Source organism: Mustela putorius, unplaced genomic scaffold, assembly GCF_011764305.1.
Source record: "Mustela putorius furo isolate JIRA1106 unplaced genomic scaffold, ASM1176430v1.1 tig00004007_pilon_pilon_pilon, whole genome shotgun sequence".
NCBI lineage: Eukaryota > Metazoa > Chordata > Mammalia > Carnivora > Mustelidae > Mustela > Mustela putorius.
This window is the reverse complement of record NW_025422145.1, coordinates 11,643,217-11,668,033: the sequence shown is the minus strand read 5'-3', so window position 1 is coordinate 11,668,033 and position 24,817 is coordinate 11,643,217. Positions and strand designations below refer to the sequence as shown.

At 54.8% G+C, this 24,817-nt stretch overlaps 1 protein-coding gene across 1 annotated transcript in view; it reads right to left on the bottom strand.

Moving 5' to 3' along the window:
• Window positions 1-24,817, bottom strand: part of PPL (periplakin) — a 44,348-nt gene that overhangs the window by 8,450 nt on the left and 11,081 nt on the right. Inside the window, exons 2-16 of the mRNA XM_004750441.3 lie at window positions 13,864-13,963; window positions 9,217-9,371; window positions 8,390-8,510; window positions 7,734-7,859; window positions 7,599-7,640; window positions 6,445-6,606; window positions 6,243-6,350; window positions 5,294-5,389; window positions 3,980-4,102; window positions 3,733-3,879; window positions 3,035-3,186; window positions 2,035-2,132; window positions 1,700-1,857; window positions 807-985; window positions 586-724 (exon numbers count right to left, since the gene is read on the bottom strand). Coding sequence (XP_004750498.1) covers window positions 586-724; window positions 807-985; window positions 1,700-1,857; window positions 2,035-2,132; window positions 3,035-3,186; window positions 3,733-3,879; window positions 3,980-4,102; window positions 5,294-5,389; window positions 6,243-6,350; window positions 6,445-6,606; window positions 7,599-7,640; window positions 7,734-7,859; window positions 8,390-8,510; window positions 9,217-9,371; window positions 13,864-13,963 — 1,906 coding nt within the window. The remainder of the gene's footprint in view (window positions 1-585; window positions 725-806; window positions 986-1,699; window positions 1,858-2,034; window positions 2,133-3,034; window positions 3,187-3,732; window positions 3,880-3,979; window positions 4,103-5,293; window positions 5,390-6,242; window positions 6,351-6,444; window positions 6,607-7,598; window positions 7,641-7,733; window positions 7,860-8,389; window positions 8,511-9,216; window positions 9,372-13,863; window positions 13,964-24,817) is intronic.

Here is a 24,817-nt window from a genome sequence, read left to right as displayed (position 1 = left end):
ACACAATCCGGAAAACCTGACCTCTAAAAACCCTGCATTCGGCAGCGCGTGCCCTGTGACATCGCACCGGGACCAGAATGACCGGCTGCTCTCCCTCCAGTTGCGAGGCCTCGGGCCTGAGGTGAGGATCCCCGCAGGAGAACGGGTGTGTGAATGAGGGGCCTCCCGAGGGCTGGAGTGCCCACGGGCGACAGGCAGGCAGACACGCCGAGCAGCCCAGGGGCACCAGAGCAGAGAAAGTGGGCGCTAGGACTGGAGGCAGCGGCCGCTCCGTGGCTGCTGACCTGCTCCAAGAGCATGCCGGCCCAGGGGCCAGATCTGCTTGTCCGGGGACACTGGAAATCGGGGCGGTTGACGTGGATACTTGTAAATCCAGGCTCCTGATTTCCACAAGCCCCACGAGCAGCTGGGACTCATGCCATGGGCCTCCATTTGCAGCTTCTGACCTGGCACCCGACAGCCTTTCAGAAACTGCAGACTCGCTGCCCCCGTAACTCAGGGCCTCCGTCCCCATCTGTTCAGAGGCAGGGGGTCGGGGAGCACGTGGGGAGAAAGGCTTGCAAGACCCCAGGTCCCCAAACTTACCGCCAGCTCCTGCCTCTTGCTGTCCAGGGCGCGGCCACTCTCCGGTACTGTGTCGTCCTGGGTCAGCTGCTTCTCGTAGGTGGCCAGCACCTCCCAGCCCTGCTGCAGACTCTTCTCTAGGCGGTTGGCCACATCCACTCTGGGGACACAGGTCAGGAGTGAGGGGTGCCCACCTGGCCCCATAACCCCACCCGACCTCCCGCTGCCCGCCTGCCACCCACTTCTCCTGGGCCAAGTCCAGCAGCTGCACTAGGCGCTCATATTTGCGGTTGGTGTCCTCCACCCGGGTCTTCAGCAAAGGGGCGGTGCCGCTGCCCGGGAGGGCCTGCACGAATTCCTCGCACTCGGCTATGCTGCGCACCTTCTCGGGCTCAATCCGCCGCAGCTCATTGGTGATGTTCTGTGGGGACCAAAGCCCCTGGAGTTGGCCACAGTCCAGCAGCCTCCTACCATCTAGGGGTTTCACGGGACAGAGGAAGCTGCTGGGGAAGCCTGGGCCCTCCCTATGGAGCCAGCCCCCAATGAGCGTCCCCTGGAATTCTGGCACAGTGGAGTGACAGAAATTTAACAGGTAATTATCAAGCAACTGCTCTTCTGTAGACACCATGTGAATGATCTCCGTCTTTGGGGGCCACCCCATGAGGTGGGTACCTTTCCTCTCCCCATTCACAGGTGACTGTAACTCCCAACTAGCTCAGGAAGAGATGTGGTAGGGCTTGGCCATGACCCACCCCTGTGCCTGTCCTCCTCTGGCCTTGAATGCTTCTAAACACACTGAGGCCCGGGCTTGAAGAGCAGGTCTACAGTCAAGCAGCCAGCAAGCAGCTCTCATTTTGAAGCTGTGGTCGCCATGCCTGGCAGCCTCCCACCTGGCGGGTTACTGGTGTGATCTCTACTGCCGTGAGCCGGCAGGTGACGAGCCATGTGGAGGCAGCATGAACCTCACTTGCCCTTTGTCCTGGGGCTGTGTTGGGGGTTCTGGGGCTCAGGCATCTCCTCGGTCATCAGCCTAGAACAGCGCCCCTCACTGCCATCACTCAGGACTAATGGTTACATGGGACAGGTGGTCCCTGTCCAGCACCAAGGCCCCCTGGCGGGACCAGCCTGGCGGTACCTTAAGGTCCTTGGCCCGTTCGGCACTGTCCTGCACAGCCCGGCCCTGCTCCAGTGGCGGCCGTAGGATCGCTGTGATAGCCTTCTCCTGCCGGTCCAGATCTCTGGCCACCTTGTCCAAGCCAGCCAGCAGATGCCGCCCCTGAAGATCAGAGGCATCTGCCAGAAGGAAATTAGAGTCAGGTGGCAGTGGGGAGCCAGAGGGGGGCCTTGTGGCACAGGGAGAGGACATTGCCCAGCCTCCCCCACCCCTGTCCTGCCTGTCTCCTGCTATCCCATTGCAGCACCGACCTGGTGTCCATCCCCTCCTCCCTGGACCATGGCCCCAGCACCCACCTCCAGGATTCTCTTTCTTCAGCACCTCATGCCGCTGCTGGAGTGCGCTCCTGCTCCTGGCTGCCTTCTGCCGCACGCTCCGGTACTGGCCACCCAAGCTGTGAGTGCAAAAACCGGCTGGGGTCCGGGGCCAGCGCACCCATGGGGCCCCAGACCGCGGCTGGCCAAATGGCCCAGGGGAGTCACCAGGCCCATCAAAATGCTTTGAGAAGTCAAAACCTGGTACACGTGGAAAGTTTGCTATAATGCTATTCTTTCTTTACTTTTGGGTTCAGGTAGGCCAGCCCTTCTCTTCTTCATAACCAGTTTTACTATCTAAAATTCTTTGTTCCTTTGTCTTTCCCACCAAGATGTTACTCCTGAGGTAGCGGTACACAGCAGGTGCTCAATAAACACTTGCTGAATGAATACGTGACAGCATTCCTTGAGTCACTCACTGAACAGAGGAGTTGCTGGGTACTTACTCTGCACCAGGTACTGAATGAACAAGGCCCTGGAGACAGCAAATCTCAAAGAGCCCCTCCCGGCCATGTGACTGACACGCACAGCATTCTAATAAATGGCAGTTACAGGCAGGGGGAGAAGGTGCTTGAGCCAGGGTGGAGGGTGAGTGGACAGTCAGGGGAGGCTTCACAGAAGAAGTGACCATGGAGCTGTCTTAATTCAAGAGGCCTGAGCCAACCAGGCCTGGAGTAAGCATCCAGAGGGAAGGGCATATGCAAAGGCCCAGAGGTAGGTGTCCAAACAGGGAAGAGCCTATGCAAAGACCCAGAAGCACTTGAAGAGCAAGTGCGGACTGTGCCTGCAGCCTGATACTGACATTTGGCAAGTCAACCTGCCAGTGGGGTCTGCTCCTGTCCTACTTGAGCCCCCAAGGGGGTGCAGGTATGGGGTGTCAGTTGCCTCCTGAAGGTGGGCAGGATGCCCAGGGCTGTGAATAGGGCCCGAGGGGCCCAGCGGGTGGTGCCAGCCCTTGCCGGCTCCGTCCTTTGCCCCATACCTGTCCGCCAGAGCCAGGGCCTCGGGGTCAGTCGGGGGGATCACGAAGCAGACGGCGGGGGCAGTCAGCTTATTCCCTGCGCTGTCCGTGAGGTCCCAGCTCTCCCCATTGTTGCTCTGCAGGGTGTAGCTGTAGCCCCGTGAGATCAGGCCCTGGCAGGGGCAGGCTGGTCAGAGGGCACGGAGAGACCTGCCCTGGCCAGTGACCAGGAGCCCAATCGCCATCACACCCCAGCCTCCCAAGCCTTAGCCCCTCTCTCTGACCCTCCCCAAGACATTTCGCTGTAGAGTGTAGGGAGGGTCCAGCTGCAAGCAGACATGTGGGACCTGATGTCTCAACACCCACTTGGACTTCCCTTTGAGGAGCCGCCCCCGCCCTCACCAGCCCCTGACTGCTCAGGGTGGGCATGTGACTCAGGCCTGGCCAATGTGAACGGCATCTGGAGCCACAGTGACTGGTTTAGGCAGGACACAGGACTCAGCTGGTAGAACAGAGGTCAGGGCAGCTGGTGGGACACTGCGGTGGGGGGGGGGTGGCAGAGAGTGACCCCAACTGCAGGGATGGACAGAGGTTCCCTAAAAACATTGTGTGAGGCCCTGCATCCAGCTTTGTCACTCCTAAGGCTCCTCAATCACCTGAAAGGGGCAGATCTGGGCCCAGCCGGTCTGTTGCACCCAGGGACCTGGGCGGCAACTCACCTGGTCACCCTCAAAGTCACAGAGCGCCTCCACGGGGATGGGCTTGAGCGGGGTCTCCCGGCGGTACTTGAGGGGCACAACCTGCTGGCCTCGCTTCTGCAGGCTCCGCACCACATGCTCGTACTTGTCCAGAGCCTTCTCCTGGTCCTGAATGCAGCAGGGGGAGGGCCCAGGTGAGACCACCCACTCCCCCAGGTGGGAGCTGCAGGGAGGGGTGCGGGAGGCCCTGGCTGGGCCCATCACTCACGTCCAGCTCCCGCAGCAGCAACTCAATCTGGTACTGGTCCTTGAAGTCGGGGTTGTACTTCTGGTTCAGGTCCGAGTCCACCTTGTGCAACAGGTCCTGGGCATCCTTCATGTCTTTGTGGAACTAGGGGACACCAGACGGTCCTATCACGGACAGGAAACCAGTAGGACACGGCCGATCCTGGCTGCGGCTTCAAGCCCACCCCTGGCCAGGGGTGGGCAACCCCAGTCACGCTAAATCCACAGGCTCACACCCTCAACCCTCCCTGGCTGGCTTCTGGGGGCCTCTTGGGCCAGGTGCTTTCCTGCCAATCTGCACGCAACCTTTAGGACATTTTAAGCGTTCATACATACGTACTGTTAAAGTTTTCTTTCCTATTTCATTCCTCTCTTTGAGCTAGGGACACCCTGATTTCATGCCACGCTTTTCAAAGTCTTGATACACGGAACACAGCCTCCCACTTTGTTCTTGAAAGTTCTCTTGGCCATTCTTTAGTCCATCAACTCTGGAATCCCTTAGCTCTCTCCTGGGCTGTAACAGTGAATGGGACCCCGAGGCGCCTGTGAAGCTCATAGACCAGCGGGGTCCAGACACTGAACCAGCAGTTACACGAATGTCACCTGAGTTCGAGTCCCCAGTCCTAAAGATCAGGCGACAAGCCCTTGTTAAAAATACACATTCCTGTGGAAACCAGCTAGTATCCACCAATGAAGAATGGGTAAACACAATGTAGTCTGTCTATACAATGGACTAGGATTCGGCCACAAAAGGGAATGATTCATGCCATGCCTTGAAAACATCAGGGTCAAGTGAAAGCAGCCAGACACCAAAGGCCACATAAGCTGTGAGTCCCCCTTCATAAAACGTAGAGTAGGAAAATGCATAGAGACAGAAAGATAGGTTAGAGGTTACCAGGGGTTGGGGGTCGGAGGAGGGAGAGAGTAGGGAGTAATTGTTTCATGGGTACAGAGTTCTTGTTCGGGATGATAGAAAAGTTATGAAAACCTTCCCAAGGTTAAGGCTGCACAATACTGCATCATGCTCATAAAAGTGGCTAAAATGGTAAATATCCTATATGTTTTACCAAAATGTAAACCCCACACTCCTTCCTGGGCCCCACACCGACCCGTGAAGTCAGATTCTCCAGCCCTGACCTCCAAGGAAGACAGACAAGGGCCTGGCAAGATCAGGGGCACAGCCATGTATGCTGTCAAAAGCACGGGCATGGGGAGGCTTGGGACGGCAGCCCCGTGAGGCCCCTGGAGGAGGCCCTGAGGGGTTTCCGTCAGTGATCCTCTGGGGTTGACTGGGTACCTGGTGGTAGTCTTCCATGTACTTCAGGTGACTCTCCTCACAGATGAGCAGGTTCAGGTACTCCTTCCAGTCTGCATGCACGGCCTCCATGTGTGCCTGCCAAGAGAAGGGGGCAGGGAACAGGTCACTGCTTGGCAGGTGTGTGGGATGCCCAAGGAGGAATGGCAAGATTCTGGAGCAGAAAATGATGGGGGAGGGGGCACCTGGCATCTTCCTGAAAGTGGCCCCCTCAGAGGCAGCCAGCCTCTTTCCACGCATGGGAAGGAGACAAGGGACATATTGAGGAGCCAAGCAGGATTGCCATGTACAGGTACTTGGGTTGTACACTGCACAAGGGACAAGCAGGGGCTGCATCTCCCCAAAGGGGTGTTTTTTAAAAATTCATACAAAGGCATCCCTCCCCTCCCTAAATTCATTTCCACCCAGAACTCAGAATGTGACTTTATTTGGAAACAGGATCCTTGCAGATATAGTTAAGGATCTCAAGAGGAAATCATTCTAGATTTAGCATGGGCCCTAAGGTCCAATGATTGATATCCTTATAAGAAAAGGAGATGACATACAGAGACACATAGGGGAGAAGGTTATCTGAAGACAGAGGCAGAGATGCAAGTGATGCAGCCACAGACTGCTGACGACCTCTAGAAGCCAGGATGCAAGGAAGGATTCTGTTCTAGAATATTCAGAGGAAACGAGCCTGTCAACATCTTGATTTCAAACCTCTGGCCTTCAGACTAAGAGAAAGTTTCTGGTGTTTGCGGTCACTGGTCACGGCAGCCCTAGGAAACTATTACAGGTACCGTATGGCTTTCAGAAGTCCAGGGGCCAAGGGATGAGATAATGAAAGGAGACAGGGTCAGACAGAGGAAGGAAAGACAGCGAAATGGAGAGACAGACAAGGATGCAGGACCCCCATCTTGGGGGCTGCCCCCACCCAGGGCACACACACCTCTATGGAGTTCCTCCCGGGGTGCTCGGCGGCCAGCAGCTGGTCACCCTCGCTGTGCAGCTTGTTAATTCTCTCTTCTTTGGCCTCCAGGTTCCGGTTGATGAAATTCTGCAGCGGGGGCAGGGGAGGGGGCTCAGCGCCCAGCTGGTGACCCTGTGCTCCCCACCAACCCTGCCCTGACACCCCAGGCCCCCAGGCCCACCTCATACTGGCGCCGGCGGCTGGGGTAGTCGAGGTTGCGGTCACTCCAGTCATACTGCATGCGGCCCTTGGCCTGCTGGTCCAGCCAGTACAGCTCGTTGGTGCAGCGCTGCATGTAATCCTGCAGCGTGCTCAGGTGCTGCTGGCGAGCCTGCGATGCCGCCTGCAGGGGGCCAGCGGGGTGCGGGGGCAAAGACAGGGCTGAAGCCTCCTTCAACCCTCCCCCTCGGGCTGGCTCTGGCTGGTGTGTGGAAAGCCCAGCTCCACACTTCCCTGCTGGACCGCCTTGGTCAAGTCACCTGACCCTCCGAAGCGCATTTGCTCGCTCAGCAACCGTCTATGGCACAGGTACTAAGTGCCGGGCTCCGCTCCAGGCTCTGGGCATGGAGCAGTGAGCCAGCCAGACAAAACCCACAGGGAACAGTCTAGGGAGACTCGCGTTTCCTCACGCGCACAACGGGGATGACAACAGCACTGATCTCATAGGCTACAAAGACTGTCAAACGGTGGCTCAGTGGGCTGAGTGTCTGCCTTCGGCTCAGGTCATAATCTCGGGTGCTGGGATCAAGCCCCACAGAGCCCCATATGGGGCTCTCTACACAGTGGGGAGCCTGCTTCTCCCTCTCCTTGCACTCTCTGTCTCTCTGTGTCAGAGAAATAAATAAAATCCTTTAAAAAAGGCGCCTGGGTGGCTCAGTGGGTTAAGCCTCTACCTTCGGCTCAGGTTATGATCTCAGGGTCCTGGGATTGAGCCCCGCATCGGGCTCTCTGCTCAGCAGGGAGTCTGCTTCCTCCTCTCTGCCTGCCTCTCTGCCTACTTGTGATCTCTGTCAAATCAATAAAATCTTAAAACAAAACAACGCATTCCTTAAAGGCTTTGAAAAGGCAACTAGAATACGCTTGCTTATAAAGTGCATGGCATTGTACCTGGCACACATAGTGCTTAAGCAGACCGCAGGATAGGCTGTATCCAAGGGACCTATTAGGGCTTTCCACAAGCACAAACTGGGACACCTCTTGGGTGGGGGCCCGGGGTACAATCTTCCCACTCAACCCCTTTCATTCTCATTGAAACGTTCACCGCACACGCTTCCTGTGCCCCCACCTCTGGTTTCCCACCCCCCTCCTGTCCCATTTCCCAGCGGGGCTTCTCACCAGCAGTTTCTGGTACTTGGCCTGGAGTTCGCTGTTCTGCTCCTGTGGACAGAGCCAAGGGCAGGGGTCAAGGCGGGGCTGCAGGTGTGAGCCCCTCTCCCCCAGGGGCCAGGCCCCCAACACAACCACACGTACCTTGCCCCCATCTTTGGCCAGGTGGGGCCCGATGGCCTTGACCTCATTGTGGAAGATATTGTGCTGTTCCACCTGGTGGTCCACCAGCGGCAGGTCCGTCCCAAAGCTCTGGCTGCTCAGTTTGTCCTAGGAGGGTGGGCGAGGAGGCGGCCCACGAATGGTGGGTGAGGCCCTGGGACGTGCAGCCCACCCACCCCAACGGCCAAGAAGGGAGCCCAGGGGCCCCGTGAGAGATGTGGGGAGTGACGGTCACCTTTACTGCCGCACCTACATGTGTCATCTCACTGTAACCTCAGAGGCCCCCACAACTGTCATTTCCATTTCACAGATGGGGAAATGGAGGCCTGGTCAGGGCAGTTGCTTGCCCAGGTCACATCACTAAGCGACGACTGCTGGCCCAAGCAGCCAGCCAGAAATCTGGCCGCTCCTCCTAACCTGCCCGGCACCCCAACTTGGAGAGGAATCCCAGGAGGGTCCCAGTCTCCAACACATCTGCTGGGTGACACTGAGCTGGGTGCTACACCTCTCTGAGCTTTGCCGTCTGCGCTGACGCAGCCACTGAGAAACGTCGGGGACGTGACCCTCCGCAAGGCAGGACCATGGTACCCATGAAATGGTGGGGTCCTCCCTGCACACGGCTGAAGCCGGGGCCGTACCAGCTTCTCGTCCACCAGCGCCGCCCAGTTGACCTGCGGGTCGACCTCCTTCACCACCAGGTTGTAGATCTGCTTGTGTTTCCCACGGAGGCTGGTCACGCGCTCCTTCAGCTGACGGATGCTGGGCAGGGAGAGTGGCCAACCTGGTTAGTGGGGCCGGTTGGCAGGCCCACTACCCACGCCCCTTCCCCCAGGAGGGGCCTCCCACCCCAGACACTGGCCTGGGGCTTTCTGCTCAGGGGCTTGGAAGGACAGGGACCAGGGCCTTGGGTTCCAGACCATCACTACATCCTTCCTCACCCTTCCTTCCCCTATCAGTGTTTCCCCGGAGCCTACTCTATGTCCAGAACCATAGAAGGTTCTGGAAGAAAGAGGCAGGAACCACAGGGGTAAGTGTGGGCCATGACAGGAATGACGCAAGGAGTCATGAGACACCCTGAGACCCTTGCGCCTGCCAGGGTGGGGAGCAAGAACCAGGCGGGAGGCGTTTTGGGGGCTGGTTTATCCACATCTGAGCTGAGGGGAGAGCCATGAGCACAGGAAACTGGCTGGACATCAGGGAGTGGGAGAGCGTGCTCAAGGGCTTGGAGGTCAGACAGCATCACGGTCAGGGACCTGTGGTAACACAGGGACCAAAACGGGGGATGTCAGAGCTGAGCCTCAGTTTCCCGGGCTACAAAATGGGTCGTCATGAAGATAACAAAAAGCATTTGGCATGTACCTTGCATCTAGTTAGCCCTCAGTAAACCTTGAGTTGGGCTCCGGAATGCTGAGCGGTCTATAGCCCTCCTGCCCCGTCCCAGGAACCTAGAGCAGAGGGGACTTACTCCTCGGCAATCATGTCTCCCTGCGGATGCTTCATGTGCTTGGCGATGGCCGCGTCCGCCTCCAGCACATACAGCAGCTTCTCCGAGTCTGATACCTTCTGCAGGGTCACGTCCCGGTGCTCGGGCTGTCGGCCCTCCTGCAGCCGGGCCAGGTCCTGTGAGAGTCCAGACAAAAAAGGGGGCGGCGGATGGGGACTCAGTGGGCACTGTGGGGGTGGCACGGTGGGAGCAGAGGGCCAGCAAGGGGTTCCCAGTCCCACCTAGCCTCTCCTCTGCCTCTCGCCAAGCAGCCCAAGCACTTCGTGGGGAGGCTCTGAGACACAGCTTCCAATGAAGAGGCCTGACCCTGCCCAGTCCAGTCAGATAAACAGATAAATCTCACAAAGGTGATTCCAAGTTCATACAAGTTGGTGTTTACCAAGGAAACACACCAGAGGTGGAACAGCAGGGAACTGCTTTAGATTCCGTGGTCAGTGAGCCCCTTTGGAGGCAGTGACACAAGCTAAGAACTAAGGATGAAAGAAAAGAGTGTTCTAGGCAGAGGGAACAGCCTGTGCAAAGGCCCTGAGGCAGGAAGGCAGGCTGTAGGAGGAAACTGTAAGAGGTGCAAGGCAACAAGACCCCATCCGTCCTTAAGGGCAATGCCTCAGGGCTCTGAGAGGACGAGATAACAGGGGCGAGGACAGTCATCTGTCGCTGACGGGGCTGGGTGGGAGCTGACCACAGCGGATCTGGGGGCGGCGTCTGCAGAAATGGTGTGAGTCAACAGAGAAGGCGGATTTTGGGGAGGCATCGCTGATGAGTCCAGGGCCTCTGCTTGTTTAGGGAAGAGCAAGGACCTGGCAGTCAGGACAGCAGGTGTCTAAACACAGCCTGTTAGCTCATTCGGTCAACATTCCTGCAGCCCAGCCACACGCCATGAGAGGCCCCAGAGACCCCAGGCCCGCGGGGGAAGCAAAGACAGGCCGGTGACTGGGCTGAAGACAGACCATGGTGGTAACACAGGGGGCCTCGAGGAGCCAGTGTCCTCCCCTGAAGGGTCTCAGCGTCCCCACCTCTGCCATGGGAATAAGGAAGAGGCATCCAAGTGACCCCAAGTGTAGGGTTCCACTTTGCCCAAATCCGTGGAGACAGGAAGTAGATGCATGGTTGCCAGCGGCTGGGGGTGGGTGTGTGGGGGGGTACTAGGAACAGGAAATGAGCACAAGGATTCTTACTAGGGGATGAAAATGTTCACAAACCCATTTATGGAAACGGCTGAGCCACTTGGAGAAGTTACTAAAAACCACTGCATTGTACACTCGAAGTGGGAGCTTCTCCTGATACGTAAAACACACCTCAATAAACCTGTTACAAAAGCCAAAAGAAGTGAACGAAGGGGTGTACTTCCTGGCCTAGAGGAAAGAGCAGACGTCCCCTGAGAAGAAGAAAAGGAAGAAGAAAAAGCCTCCCAACCCCAGGAAGGCTGAGGGGCAAGTGGGGCCCTGCGCGTCAGGGGCTTGGAGGTGACGCCCAGCGGGGCCTGGACCATCTCTCCGGCCTCATGCGGAGAGAAACATCGTGGTTCTTGGCTCGGGTGGGACAGTCTCCCCTCCATCCTTTCCAGCTGATCGGCAGCTCTCCTGGGCACTCACAGTGTCAAAGATTAATTCTGCAAACGGGGAAGTAAATTAATCATTACCTCATTCATGCAAGAGCTGTGTGGGAATACAAGCTCGCTTGAAACGCGCTAGCCGGGCGGAGAGAGAGAACATTGAGCTGAGAGATGCTGCGTTCAAGGGTTCACAGTCAGGCAAAACAGATCGATGGATGGAGGGGTCAGCGTCGTGGTTACCTCTGGGGGATACGGATTGGCAAGGTCCACGAGCAGCTTTCCGGGAAGTGTGCTCTATCCTGACCTGAGCATGGTCCCCTGGGTCCCTACGGACACAAAGGCCCTTAAAACGTGGACGTTTTCTACAGACCTTATGGGATGTACACCTCCAGTAAAAGGTTTTTATGAGTTAAAAAAAATCATAGGGACTGATGGAGCTTATAAATCACAGGCATGTTGAGGGGGCAGATGACTGATAGAGCAAATCCAGCAGCGGGGACCAGCAGAATCTGGGGGGAAGGGGTACAAATAATCTCTGTGCAGTTCGTGCAACTTTTCTGCACATTTAAAAATTTAAAGAGAGGGGCGCCTGGGTGACTCAGTGAGTTAAGCCTCTGCCTTCAGCTCAGTCATGATCTCAGGGTCCTGGGATTGAGTCCCACATCGGGCTCTCTGCTCAGCGGGAAGCCTGCTTCCCCCTCTCTCTGCCTACCAGTGATCTCTCTCTCTCTCTTTCTGTCAATAAATAAATTTAAAAATCTTTAAGAGAAATTTTTGAATAGACAAACGGCTATATATTGTACAATTCCGTTTATATGAAACCGAATATGAACGAACACAAGTAAATTCATAGGCACAGGAAGAAGCAGATGAGGGTTTCTGGGGGCTGCAGGGAAGGGGCATGGGGAGGGACCGCTGTTGCGTACGGGGTTCCCTTTGGGGGAAGGGGAATGTCTTGGAACTAGGAGGAGGTGGTGGGTGCCCAGCCCTGCGAACAGCCTACAGGCCACTGACTTGCACCCTTTAAGTGGTTCACCCTACGTTCTGTGAATCTCACTTCAATCTAAGAAAACAAGAACATTGAGAAGAACTTTGGGGTAATAAAATGAATAGTGACATCTTCTAAGAAGTGAAACGATAGAAGGGGAAAAAAGAAAGCAAAAGATTTGTCCATATGGTCGTCCAAGCACGGCTTCTATTTTCAGGTTTGCTCATCTGAAGTTAAAAAACAGTCCAAAATTATCCCCCAAGTACAGCCTTGTTACGGTGAGTCATTACTCTAAGCGAATAAAAATGAGAGCTCGAGACCCTATCCACGCTCGCTCGCTCTCCTTCACACACGCACACAGGAAAAGGTCCACCAGATACACCAAAAGGTTAATAAATGTTAACAGCTGATACATCTCTCTGGTGCTGGAATTATACAGGATTTCAATTTGCTTTTTATATTTTGTTTATCAGCCTGAAGGATTTGTAACAAACCCATATTACTTTTATTAGGACGAAAATGGACACACCCAAAAAGCTGTTTTCATTTAGGAAAGAAAATAGCAGGCGCCACAAGAGGAGGGGAATGGAAATCAGCAGAGGCGCTGGGACAAGGCTGCGGCCTGAGGGGTGAGCTGAGGGGCTGGCGAGACTCTGGGGCAGGGAGAAGCTGGCAGACGGGCAGGTGATGGCAGGAAAGGAGCCGGCGGAGGGCCCCTGGCGGGGAACAGAGAGCGCGCCCCTCGCCTTTCCTGCTCGTTCCCACACTGCCATTCCTCACTCCTGGCTCTGCCATCCCCAGCCCATTCCATCCCTGTGGCTGCCTGTGGACTTGGTCCTGGACCAGCAGACCCGAGCATGGTCGAGGGAAGCGGTGTTGGGGTGGGGGTGGGGCAGCCATAGCTGGGCCAGGCCTTGAGCTTGCTCATGACATGTTCACCCTCTGGCCCCCATTCCTCTGGCCCTGCCTCTTGGTCACCTCCTGGGTAGGAAGGCGGATGAAATACAGACCATCCAAATTTCAGATAAACCATGGATAACTCTGTAGTGTAAGTATATCCCAAACACTACATGGGATATACTTCTATCAAAAAAAATCGCCTGTGTTCCAAAAGTCAAATTTAAAGTACACCCTGTATTTTTATTTGCTAAATCTGGCCACCGCACCTCTGGGATGCCTCTGGGGCTAGCTCTGTCACAGATGAGTCACCTCGTTGTCTCTGAACCTCAGTGTCCCCAGCTACAAAATGGGTATAAGCTCAACCGCACTGGGCTGGCGGAGGGTTCAAAGGGACAGTCGTCCTGGCAGCTCCCAGGCATCCCGCCTGCTACAGGTTGCTCAGGAGAACCCGTGGCTCCGAGTGGCTGTTAGCCCACGTCACAGAAGAGGGAAGAGAGACACAGAGAGGGAACACGATCTGCCTCGCTACTTTCTCCCTCTTCTCCGTGAAAGGAGAATCGCATGCTTCTGAGGAAAGGCAGGGGACGTACAAGAATGAGGGTATCGATGATCATACCGAGCCCCGTGATAGACCTGCATAACCTCGCTGAATCTTTACGGCAGCAGAGGGGATGGGGATGATCGCTTTTACCCTGTTGGAGGCAATCACACACACACACAGAGGTATGGCGACTTGCCTCAGGTCACACAGTAAGGGGCAAAGCTGGGATGCTAGCAGGACTTGGTTCCTGAGACCATAGCTCCCCTCCAGACAAGGTCCACGAGCTGCAGGAACTTAGCCCCCAGAGTCGAGGGCTGATACTCACAGCAATAATGAGATTTCTCCATCTCAGCACTCCTGACCTTTGAGGCTGGATCACTCGGGGGAGGAGGGACATCCTATGCCCTCAAGGGTGTTTACGAGCATCCCTGGCCTCCACCCACGAGACGCCCATCCACCCCACTACCCCAGCTGTGACAGCTAAAAATAACTCCAAATGTGGCCACAGGTTCCCCGGGGGTAGGGCAGAATCCACCCCCCTCCCCAGTAAACACTGTTGGGTCGGGCAAAACTCTGGTCCCAAATGGGGCTGACAGGATGGCGGCGGGGGGGAGGGGCACTCACGCTCTGCATCTTGGCCTCCGTGTCCACGATGTTCTTCTCCACCTGGTCGGCATTCTTCTGCAGCTGCTCGATCAGCTCTGACAGCTCCTTGTTAGAGATGCTGGGGACGGAAGACAGGAGGTGGGCTGGGGCCAGCAGGGCGGGCCGTGTCCCCACCAGCCTCAGCGGGAGCCTGGCTGCCCACCCCGTCTCCTGCACCCCCCCATTCTGGGCCGACATCACCAAAGCCACAGAAACAAAACAGCTTGGGGCGAGTTTCTATTTTTACATGGCAAAACACCTTTCCTATGGTTTTTTTTCCCCCATATTTTTTACTGAGATAGAATTCACATGCTATGAAATTCACCCCCTTAAAGCCTGTAATTCATTCAGTCGGTGTTAATAGATGCACAAGGTTATACTGATGTGTGTCGGGCCCTGCCTCTGCTGTTGCGTCCTTTCAACACCAGAGAGGGAATGGAACTTGGCCAATGTCACCCAGCCAGCCAGTAATGGTCAAGATTAGCACCTAAGGGGCGCCTGGGGGGCTCAGTCAGTTGACTGCCTTCGGCTCAGGTCAGGATCTTACGGTCCCAGAATGGACCCCCACATCAGGCTCCTTGCTCAGCGGGACATCTGCTTCTCCCTCGGCCACTCTCTGTGCTCCCCTTCTGTGCTCTCTCTTCCAGATAAATATATAAAATCTTAAAAAAAAAAAAAAATTAGCACCTAATTCCCCAATGTCCGCTGAAAACCTTTCTGTATTGACTCCACCATAGAGCCCAAGCACCCAGAGGTTTCATTCTACCTGCACTCATTCAGCTCCCGCTATGGGCCAGGCCCAGCTCCGTGCACAGAGAAAGCCTCACCCTCTGACAGGTCACCCCCTAGATGGGAGGAAATCCGCATTTACAGAAATAACACACGACTGAGATAGGCATGAGGGGCTCAGGATGCCCAGAGGAGCCTCAGGGCTGGCCGGGTGGGGACGTGACTGGTCACTGAACGTTTCCTGGAGGAGGTGGGGAGCGGCTAGGTTCTGAAGAATGGGGAAGAGTTTGGGGCTCAGGGGCAGAAGGCTGCAATGACAAGAGGTCACAAAGAGGTGGGTCCTGGGCATGTCCATTGTGGGGGGCAGGGCAGGGCTCTGGACCCTCAGGCAGAGGGCAGCCACCACCTTTTCCACAGTGGACTTCTTCAGATCGAGGCCTGGGACCCACGTCCTGGGACACGAAATATTCAGATTCCCAGGAACTAACCCGGCCCCTCTGGATCTGGATCTCCAGAGCTGGGCCCGGGAAGCTGTATTATTATTGCTCTGGTTATTACGGGTTCTCCAGGGGACCCTGATCCCCTGTGGAGTTTGAGGTCCAACACTTGCTGGTACTGCTGGTAAGCGGGGAGGGGGGGGTTATCTCGGGGGCAGAATTGGGCCCAGCCAACAGAACCTATGAGTCTGTCCACCGCGTCTCAAACCCTGACTGAGAGTTTGCTCTGTGCCAGGCCTGGATGCACGGGAGCCAGGGCCCAGGGGTGGAAGGGAGGGAGAAACAAGACCCAGGTACCCTCTGCCAAGTCAATCACGGAGGCAACCTTTCCCAAAGTGGGTCCCAGGAACCCCAATGCTGTAAGTCACTCCCAGTATGTAGGCTTTATGAGTCAAGGCAGCTTGACCCTTGAGAAGTCCATGAGCCTGGAAAGGCTCTGAGCAGTCCTGCAGTGCAGAAAGCTGGTATTGGGTGGAGAGGAAGGGAGTGCTCAGAAGGGACTCTGTGTGAGGGATCGGAGCAAGGAAGGGTAAAGGCTGGGCTGCCAGGGCATGGACTGAGCCCACAGCCCTCACCCTCCTGGCTGGTCAGACCCCATGGGGAGCACAAGTCCTTCTAGGCCCCGCCCCTCCACCAAACCACTGATCCTCAGCCTGGCCTGCGGCACTCAGATGTGGCAAATCTTAAACCAAATATTTAACCCACAACTGCTCAAGCATCATCAGGAAGCCCCCGTGTGGATTCGGTGGGGGTCGCTGGCTCCGTGCAGCCCCACCTCAGGACACGGGACCAGCTCCCAAACCAGCCCCTTCACTGGCTGCGAAATGTAAGCAAAGTGCCTTCTGGACCCCAACCTGGGCTGGCCCATTATTCCAGCCAAATCCTAGCACCAGAAAGGGGACAAAATGGGGTGGGGGGGTGGAATAACCAGGCTCAGGAACATGGTGTTCCTGGCAGAGGACAAAGGAGGGCTCCGTGGGAGCTTCTGGCCAGACAGGCATGGGCTCCAAGTCCAGGGGACCATGTGCTGCCTGGACCATCTCAGGCAAGCACCTTACCTTCGAGATACCTCTGCTTCTCCGTTTGTCTACAGGGGATGCCCACCAAGGGATTGTGATAATTTGGTACTTTCCACGCACGCTTCGCCAGACATCAGACATGTTCACAGGCACTTCCCCAACAACATCCTCACCCTAAGCCCCAGGGGAGGGCTGTGTGCCCCTTTCCAGGGACTTTATAGGAAACCAAGGCTCAGAGATGTGAAGGTGCTTGTCCAGCATCATACACCCAGAACTCTGCTCAGGCAGTCTTGTTCTAGAGGCCATTTCATCAAATACAGGGCTCACAGCTACTCACAGGAGTGCTGGGAAAATCACAAGCACACATACGGCAACCACCACCATCACCAGAATAGTATGAGCTTGTATTTACTTTCCACATGCCAGGCTCTCCGCTCACTTCTTAATCTTCATTACAATCCTGTGAGGTAGGTGTTGGCCCAGGGGGTCAGGATATTATTGTTCCCCACTTTACAGATGTGCAAATGGAGGACCAGAGAGTTTCAGTAACTTTCCTAAAGTTACACAGTAATTAAGTGTTTGAGCCAGAATTCCAACCCAGGCAGGCCCCCAAATCCATGCTGTTAACAACCTCCTGTGACAATCCTGCAGGGCTCCCAGGACATCTGAGGCATGCACTGCCAAGTACCCTATACCACAACAGGATACCACTTCTCACCCACCAGGATGGTGATAATCAGAAAGACATATCACAACGATTTGGTGATAAGGATATGGAGAAATCAGAATCCTCATTCACTAGAGGGTGGGAACTGTAAAACGGTGCAGCTGCTTTGGAAAGCAGTCTGGAAGTTTCTTAAAAAGTTAAACATAAATGGGGCGCCTAGGTGGCTCAGTGGGTTAAAGCCTCTGCCTTTGGGTCGGGTCATGATCCCAGAGTCGTGGGATCGAGCCCCTCGTCGGGCTCTCTGCTCGGCAGGGAGCTACTTCCTCCTCTCTCTCTCTGCCTACTTGTCATCTCTGTCAAATAAATAAATAAAATCTTTTTTTTTTTTTTTTTAGATTTTATTTATTTATTTGAGAGAGAGAGAAGAATCACAAGTAGGCAGAGAGGCAGGCGGGGGGGGGTGCAGGCTCCCTGCTGAGCAGAGAGCCTGATGCGGGGCTTGATCCCAGGACCCTGAGATCATGACCTGAGCCAAAGGCAGAGGCATTAACCCACTGAGCCACCCAGGCGCCCCTAATAAATAAAATCTTTAAAAACAAAACAAAACAAAACAAAAAGCCTTTCCTTTAAAAAAAAAAAAAAAAAGTTAAATATAAAGTTGCCACATGACCCAGTACTTCCACTCCTAAGTATCTACCCATGAGAAATGAAAACATAAGCCCACACAAAAACTTGAACGAAACACGAATGTTCATAACAGCACTATTTACAATAGCCAAAAAGTGGAAACAACACAAGTGGTCATCAACCCATGAATGGACAAATGTGGAATATCTGTACAACAGAATATCACTCAGTGAAGAAAGGAACAAAGCACAGATACCTGCTATAGCGTGGGTGAACCATAAAACCATTACGCCAAGTGAAAGCAGCCAGACGCAACAGGTCACCTATGGTAGGATTCCATTTCCATGAACTATCTAGACCAGGCCAGTCCATTGAAGCAGAAAGCAGATTAGTCATGGCCGGGGCCGGGGGTGGGGCTAGTAAGCGAGCACTGAAGGGTATGGGGTCTTTTGAGGGGGGTGATGAAAATGTTCTAAAATTGATTGTGATAGGGGCGCCCGGGTAGCTCTGTGGGTTAAGCCTCTGTCTTTGGCTCGGGTCATGGTCCCAGGGTCCTGGGATCGAGCCCCGCATCGGGCACTCTGCTCGGCAGGGAGCCTGCTTCCTCCTCTCTCTCTGCTTGCCTCTCTGCCTACCTGTGATCTCTGTCTGTCAAATAAATAAATAAATAATCTTTAAAAAATTGATTGTGATAGTTGGGTAATTCCATAAATATACTAAAAACCATTTAATTATATACTTTAACCCACTGAGCCACAGGTGCCCCTAACTGTATACTTTAAATGAGTGAATGGTATGCTTTGTGCCTTACATCTCATTAAATCTGATACTAAAAAAATTGGCAAGAGCCATTGTTTGGCAAGTGATAGGGGCTTGTTTCTTCTTCCCTCACCCCTTTTAGCCTTCTTCCTGCCTTCTCTCCTGTTTTCCATGGAGGCTAGACCAGCTCCAGGCTATGGCCAGCTGCCTAGAAGATGCTAGTTAACACACAGGAAGTTGACTCTGTGCCCACCAGTGCTGAGCAAGTCACATATAGATGAGCTCCTTCGATCCCACCACTGCTGAAGCTGCACTGTTCTCCAGTTTTGCAGATGGGGAAACTGAGGCATTGATAGAAGAACTGCTAAGAAGAACTTGGCCCGAGTCCCATTACCAGGAGACAAGGAGAGCTGGGGATCTAATCCAGGCCTCTGGGGCACAGTCTTAGTAATTTTGCCTTTTGGGTTTGGCATCATCAGGAATGAGAGGCCCCACAGGGTCCTGCGTTCCAGCCAGGAGTGCAGGAATGCAGGACCGTGGGCAGGTCAGGAACGTGCAGGGAGAAGACAGAGATCCCAAAAAGACTGGGAACTTGCCTGGCCAGTCCAGCTTTTCATCTCACTAATAAGACCCACGGGGACAGCCAGACAGGGCATCAGCCCGACTGATGAAGACCAAGATACAGCCCTTCCCCACCACCCCCTTCCAGTCCTGTCCCACCCACGGAAATGACAATCACCGGCAGAGCCAGGAAAGCCGAGGTGCCCGCACCCCAGAGAGGGGAGACGCGTCGGAGTGACATGCTGGGAGAGGGACACACCCGGCCTCCTTCTACTTACTCAGAAGTTTAACACGGACACAGGTTCTCAGGGCAAGTGGCCTTTGGTACTAGAAGGTGGCTTGGAAGTCATCCAGCCCCACCTGTTCATTACACAGATGAGCAAATCGAGGCCTTCAGAAGCAAAGGCACCTACCCGAGATCATACAGGAGGCAGCTAGTGCCTGGAGTCAGACAGGGTTCAAATCCTGACTACACCAGCCATTGGGGTAAGCTTGGAGGAGCTCCTTTATGCTTCTGAACCTCTGTTTTACCATCAGTAAAGTGGGGATACTCCATTCCACCTAGTCAAGTGAGGTGGGTGGGGGACAGGTCAGGAGCACTACTGGAAACACCTGAATTGGGTTTCAAAGGCCACTCTGAGGTTCAAGGACAGAGCTGGAGGTTCAGGGCAGCCTCAGGAGGCCCAAAAGCAGATTAGAGATCATGTAGCTTCACAAGTGGAAACCTCCCCAGTTTCAACTGGGGCCGAACCAGTGCGTGGCACGTAGGAGACGTTCAACACGTACTGTTCGGTGAAGGACCTCGAACAACCCAGCACACCGGAGAGGCCTCACAAACGGTGAGGAAGGCGGCTCATTCACACAACACGTACCCACTGCCCTTGTATTCCCCCACAGGGGGTGCCATTCGCCGTGCACCTGAGCCCTCGTGTGGCTCTCTGAGCCACGGACTGGGCTCTGCCTGGGGACCCCTGCTTGCCAGTCACGCCTGGTCCCGCAGAAGAGGTTTCTTCTGAAAATCAGTGAACTCACAGTGGAGAAGACAGAAGGCTCACTTCCCCAGGGGAAGGCATATCAGCACGGAGGAACACCTGACCCCGGGGACCAAGGAGGACAGGTTCCAAGGAACCCTTCTCAGTGTATGACTCCATCTCATGGCTAGAGGCCAGCAGACAAGCCCAAACCGAGGGACGGTCTACGGCACACCTGACCAGCTCCCCTCAAAAGTGTCAAGGTCACGAAAGACAAGACTGAGAAACCACCAGCCTGGAGGAGCCTAAGAAGACGGGACCGCTGACTGTGACGTGGGGTCCTGGACCAGAAAAAGGACATGAGGGGAAAACCGGGGAGTTAGAAACAAGTTTATAGCTGAGTTTTTAAAGTTTCCTTCCAGCTTTCTGGATTTTCCAGCCAACCCCTACAGGACATCTTGGTGATGGGAATGGCATCTACCATGCCCACCTGTGTGCAGGCAGGGAGGAGGTGGGGCCGTGACCCAAGACACCACCGGTAGGTAGAAGCCGGTAGGACTCAGGATTCAGCTGTCCCCACGACGGTCCCCTCAGTCCAGCCCAGCCTGGCCGGGCCCTGCCCAGGTGTTGCTGTATGGGAGGCACAAGCCAGGTTGGGGGAATCCTAGGCAGACTTGGGCCCGTTTCTCCAGAGAATCAGCCCTCATTTTCTCCTCCTGGGCTGAGGAGGCTGGGGTCTGGCATGGGCCCGGGAGGGCCAGGGTCCTGTCCAAGGTATGCCAGGGAGCCCCATTTACATGGCCTCGTCTGTATGCGAGACTTCTGGCGCAAGGAGGAAAACGGGGGGGGGGGGAAGCCGACCAGGGGGCTGCCTGGCACCTCCCCAGAGCCCTGGGCTGGGCTGGAGGACACACTGAGGGACAAACAAGAGCCTTTTGGGTCTGAGCCTGCAGGCGCCAGCCTAGAACAGGTGTCTCTTTGTGTCCCAGGCTCCACTCAGAGCCCTGCAACAGCGGGGAGAGAGCCTGACAGCTTGAAACGGCATCAGGTACCCCCGTTCGGTCCCCGGGAGTTAGAAACTCAATAACCACAATCCAACCTGCTCTGCAGGAGGCCACCCAAGCCCAGGAGGTCAGCAGCAGCCTGGGGAGGTAGTGTGCAGGCCAGCAGGGGTACTGTCCAGAGAAGTGGGGACACGGGTGGTGACCAGGTCATCTAGACACCACGGACGGAGTATATGAGCAGGAAAAGAACACAGGCATCTCAGGGGACCCTAACCACCCCCATCCTGCTGCCTACCTCTTCTTGCTTTAATTTTGGGAAGGTGCTCCCTACCCCTTTCCCTGGCTGGAGGGGCAGTATGACCTGATGGTTAAGCACCCGGACACATGGCAGCTGGCCTGTATTTGAATCCTGACTCAGTCCTTACTAAGCTGTGAATTACTTAGCCTCTCTGAGCCTCAGTTTCCCCATCTGTTAGTGGGGCTCATGGCAGTATGCCTGCCGCAGTGCTTGGCCAGGGGTTTAAATGAAAGAGAGAGAGTGGCTGTATGGGTGAGCCCAGGCTCTCTGCCTCCACTTGGGGGTCACTGTCCAGGGATCTGGGCTCCTTTTAAAGAGATGATAAAAAGTCAGCAACGGAGGCCTGAAGGCAGAACCCACTGGCACGGGGAAGCTTTAAAAAAAAAAAAAAAAAAAAAAAAAAAAAAAAAGACCCGGGGCCGGCACACCATTCACACACACACAAACCAAAACATGCTCTGGCTCGTCCCTGTGCTGTCACCTCGCCCAGGCATGGGAAATTTGCAAGTAACATCAATATTTGGAAGTATCTCCTCCAATCCCTACAGGGAGAGGCTGGTGTACATACATGGGTAGTAAGGCTGCTGGGAGGATTCGGATCCTAGACCTGGTCTTGGGTTTGGGCTTAGAAAGAGGTTTGGGATTTGAAAGGTATGGTGTTTCCACCGCAGGGTTTCTGCTGTTCTAAGAATCTCCCCCATCTGTAGGAGGGAAACCGCAGAATGGGAGAGCAGGGAGGGCCCGTCTACCTGGTTGTTCAAGCAGAAACCCAGAACCACCCCAGATCCCTCCCTTTCCCTTCCTTGGTTCCACCCAGGAACAGATCTCTTGTGCCTCCATTTGCCCTGTGGCCTCAACCTGATCAAGGTTGCTACTTCTCACCTAGACCAGTGCAACAGCCACCCCCAACTGCCTCCCCGTACCCACTCTCTTGCTGCCTCCAGCCAGCTTCAGCACATGTCCACAATCAACCTGATCTTACCACTGTCTGGACTCCAACTTGCCACGGCATCAGAGCATCTCAAATGCTCTGAGAATAGAGTTCACACTCCTCCCCAAGGCCCAGAGGATGCCCAGACCTAACCCCTATACCCAGCCTTTTCTGCCTCAGGGCCTTTGCACCAGCTGGGACTTTGGTGGTGGGGGTCTCTGTAGATCACCTCCAGGACCACCCTGGCTAAGACTTGGTTTATTGACTGCATGCCCAACTGACCCACTCAGTCTAACTCCTTCCCAAGCTCAGCAGCCAGCGGAAGGACCTGCTTCCCAGCCTCCTGCCTCCAGGAGAGACCCAGGCTCTCCAAGGACACCACGAATCGCCAACCCTCCAGCTAGCAGCGAGAGCCACCCTTGCTGCCCTCAGCTCTCCGTGCCCAAGTCATGCTAAACCAGTTGGCCCATTTTTCCTCTCTATCCGGCCTGCAGGGAGGGAAACTGAGTCATCCTGGCGCAGAGAAAGAATGTAGGGTCTGGTGTTGCTCTGACCCGGGCAGACTTAGCCTTAGTCTCTCTCTGCCTATTTTCTTGTCTGTGTAATGGTGATAAGAATCTGTCCAACCCCAGAGAATTGAGACAACTCAAGGAGATAATCCTTGCAAAGCACTTTGCATGTGGCAGTCACATGGCGGAGGCTCAGGATTGCACCCAAAACATCGCTCACCCCAGCAACAGGGCAATGAGTCACGCAGGTGTCTGGCGTAAGCAGATGTGCTACTGCTCCCACCTACCTGAATCTCCTCATCCATTTATAGGGTTATGGTGTCTACTTGTGGAGTGGTGAACGGAAAGACACATTTCATAGGTCGGGAGCATCCCCAAGTGGGGCTTTGTACTATGTGGCTTTGCATTCAAGGCTACTGCTGTCCCATAGAAATAGGCAGCAAGCCACATTTGGGGTTTAAATTTCTCCAGCAGCCACATGAAAAAAAAAAGTCAAAAGAAAAAGGGGAACTTAATTGTTATATGATATGTTATTTAGTTAATGTAAGAAATTACTTTGACAGGTAGTCCATGGAACATTATTAATGCGTTATTTTACATCCCATTTTCCTATTACATCTCTTGAAGGCTGCCATGCAGGTTTTTTTTTTTTTTAAGGTTTTATTTATTTATTTATTTATGTGACAGAGATCACAAGTAGGCAGAGAGGCAGGCAGAGAGAGAGGAAGGGAAGCAGGCTCCCTGCTGAGCAGAGAGCCTGATGCAGGGCTCGATCCCAGGACCCTGAGATCACGACCTGAGCCAAAGGCAGAGGCTTTAACCCACGGAGCCACCCAGATGCCCCACGCCATGCAGTTTTAAATTGCAGCACATCTTGCCTTATTCTAAACACACCTCACGTGGCTGGTGGTTCCCAAGCAGGACGACAGAGTTCAGGCGATTCTGTGGCTTCTGGCCACTTTGCTACAAGCCCATCGGCTCTGCCATAGTAAAGGTGATGGGTGCTCTCAGAAGATCTAGTGGTCCTGCTCAGAGCCCGGTACCTAGGGACACTCAGTAAGTGGTCATCCCTTTTGCTCTCTGCCACTCTCCCACCAAATCTACGCAGGCTGCCCTGGCACCTGCCCCAAGGCCAGGTCTGGTCTATAGATTCCCGGCTACTCGACTTCAAAACATTCCAGGGCTCCCAGCTGCACCCAGCAGAGCGTGGTACCTGCGTGTAGAGGGCCAGAGCCCATAAACCACAGCCTCACACCCTTTCCCAGGCCCCCAGAGCTGGAACGTCCTTGCCCCCGGGCCCCAGGGCAGACCCACCGGCATTTGGCTCATTCCCTGCCATCTCTCCCTCCAGGCTGGGAGAACAGCTTCTCTCCTGTCCTGGCCTCTTTCAGGACCTGCCACCCTGGGGATGAAATCACACCCCCAGAGGGGTGCTGCAACCCTGCCATATGACCGTGTCCCTAGCTGTCCCTGCCTGCCGAGAACGGCTCTGTCTCCCATCAATCACAACTCAACTTTCTCTGTGTGTAGAGACAGAAAGTGGTGGGCACAAGGCATCTGTCTAGCGGGAAATGCTCTTCCTCCTTGGCCGGGACCACCTAGGCTTCCAGGCCTCAGTCAGTCCCCGTGTTGCCCTTGACCACGTCTATCCATCCTTCCCTTTGGGGGTTAATTCTGTTTCAGTGGGTGTGCACCGGAGCAGGGGAAGGGTGGGCAGGAGCCATCGGTTTTGGAATGTCTGGAATGCGTAAGAGTGCGCACCTCTCCCCAGAACCAGCCTCACCCTTCCCAGAGCCCAGAGCAGGGACCTGGCTGCCTGCTGGCCAGGATCATCCTCTTCTGGGTCCTGCCTCCAGGGCCAGCCAGGGCAGGAGCGCTCTCCGGGGACATCCAGACCTGCTGGGGAGGTGTACCTCTGGTGCTGGGTATCCCTCAGCCTCCACTTCCTTTTGTCCCTCCCAGACATCTGTCCATCCCTGACACAAAGGCACACACGATAGGCACTCAGGAAATGAGTGCTAAACACTGAGGGCACCTGCTAGGTACCTATAGCCCTCCTCAGCTCCTTCCCAACCAGATCCACTGAAATCTTACAGTCCGGGGAGAAAGCCACTCTTACAGTCATTGGACACTTCTCTCTTTCTAAAGATTTTAATCTTAAGTAATCTCTGCACCCAACGTGGGGCTCGAACTCACAACCCCGAGATCAAGATCATACGACACAAACTAAGCCAGCCAGATGCCCCCATTGGGCACTTTTCTTAATCCTGCCTTTATTAGACTATACACTTTTGGACAATAAGGATGTAGTCAGCTTTTTCTTTTTCTTTCTTTTTTTTTTTTAAAGATTTTATTTATTTA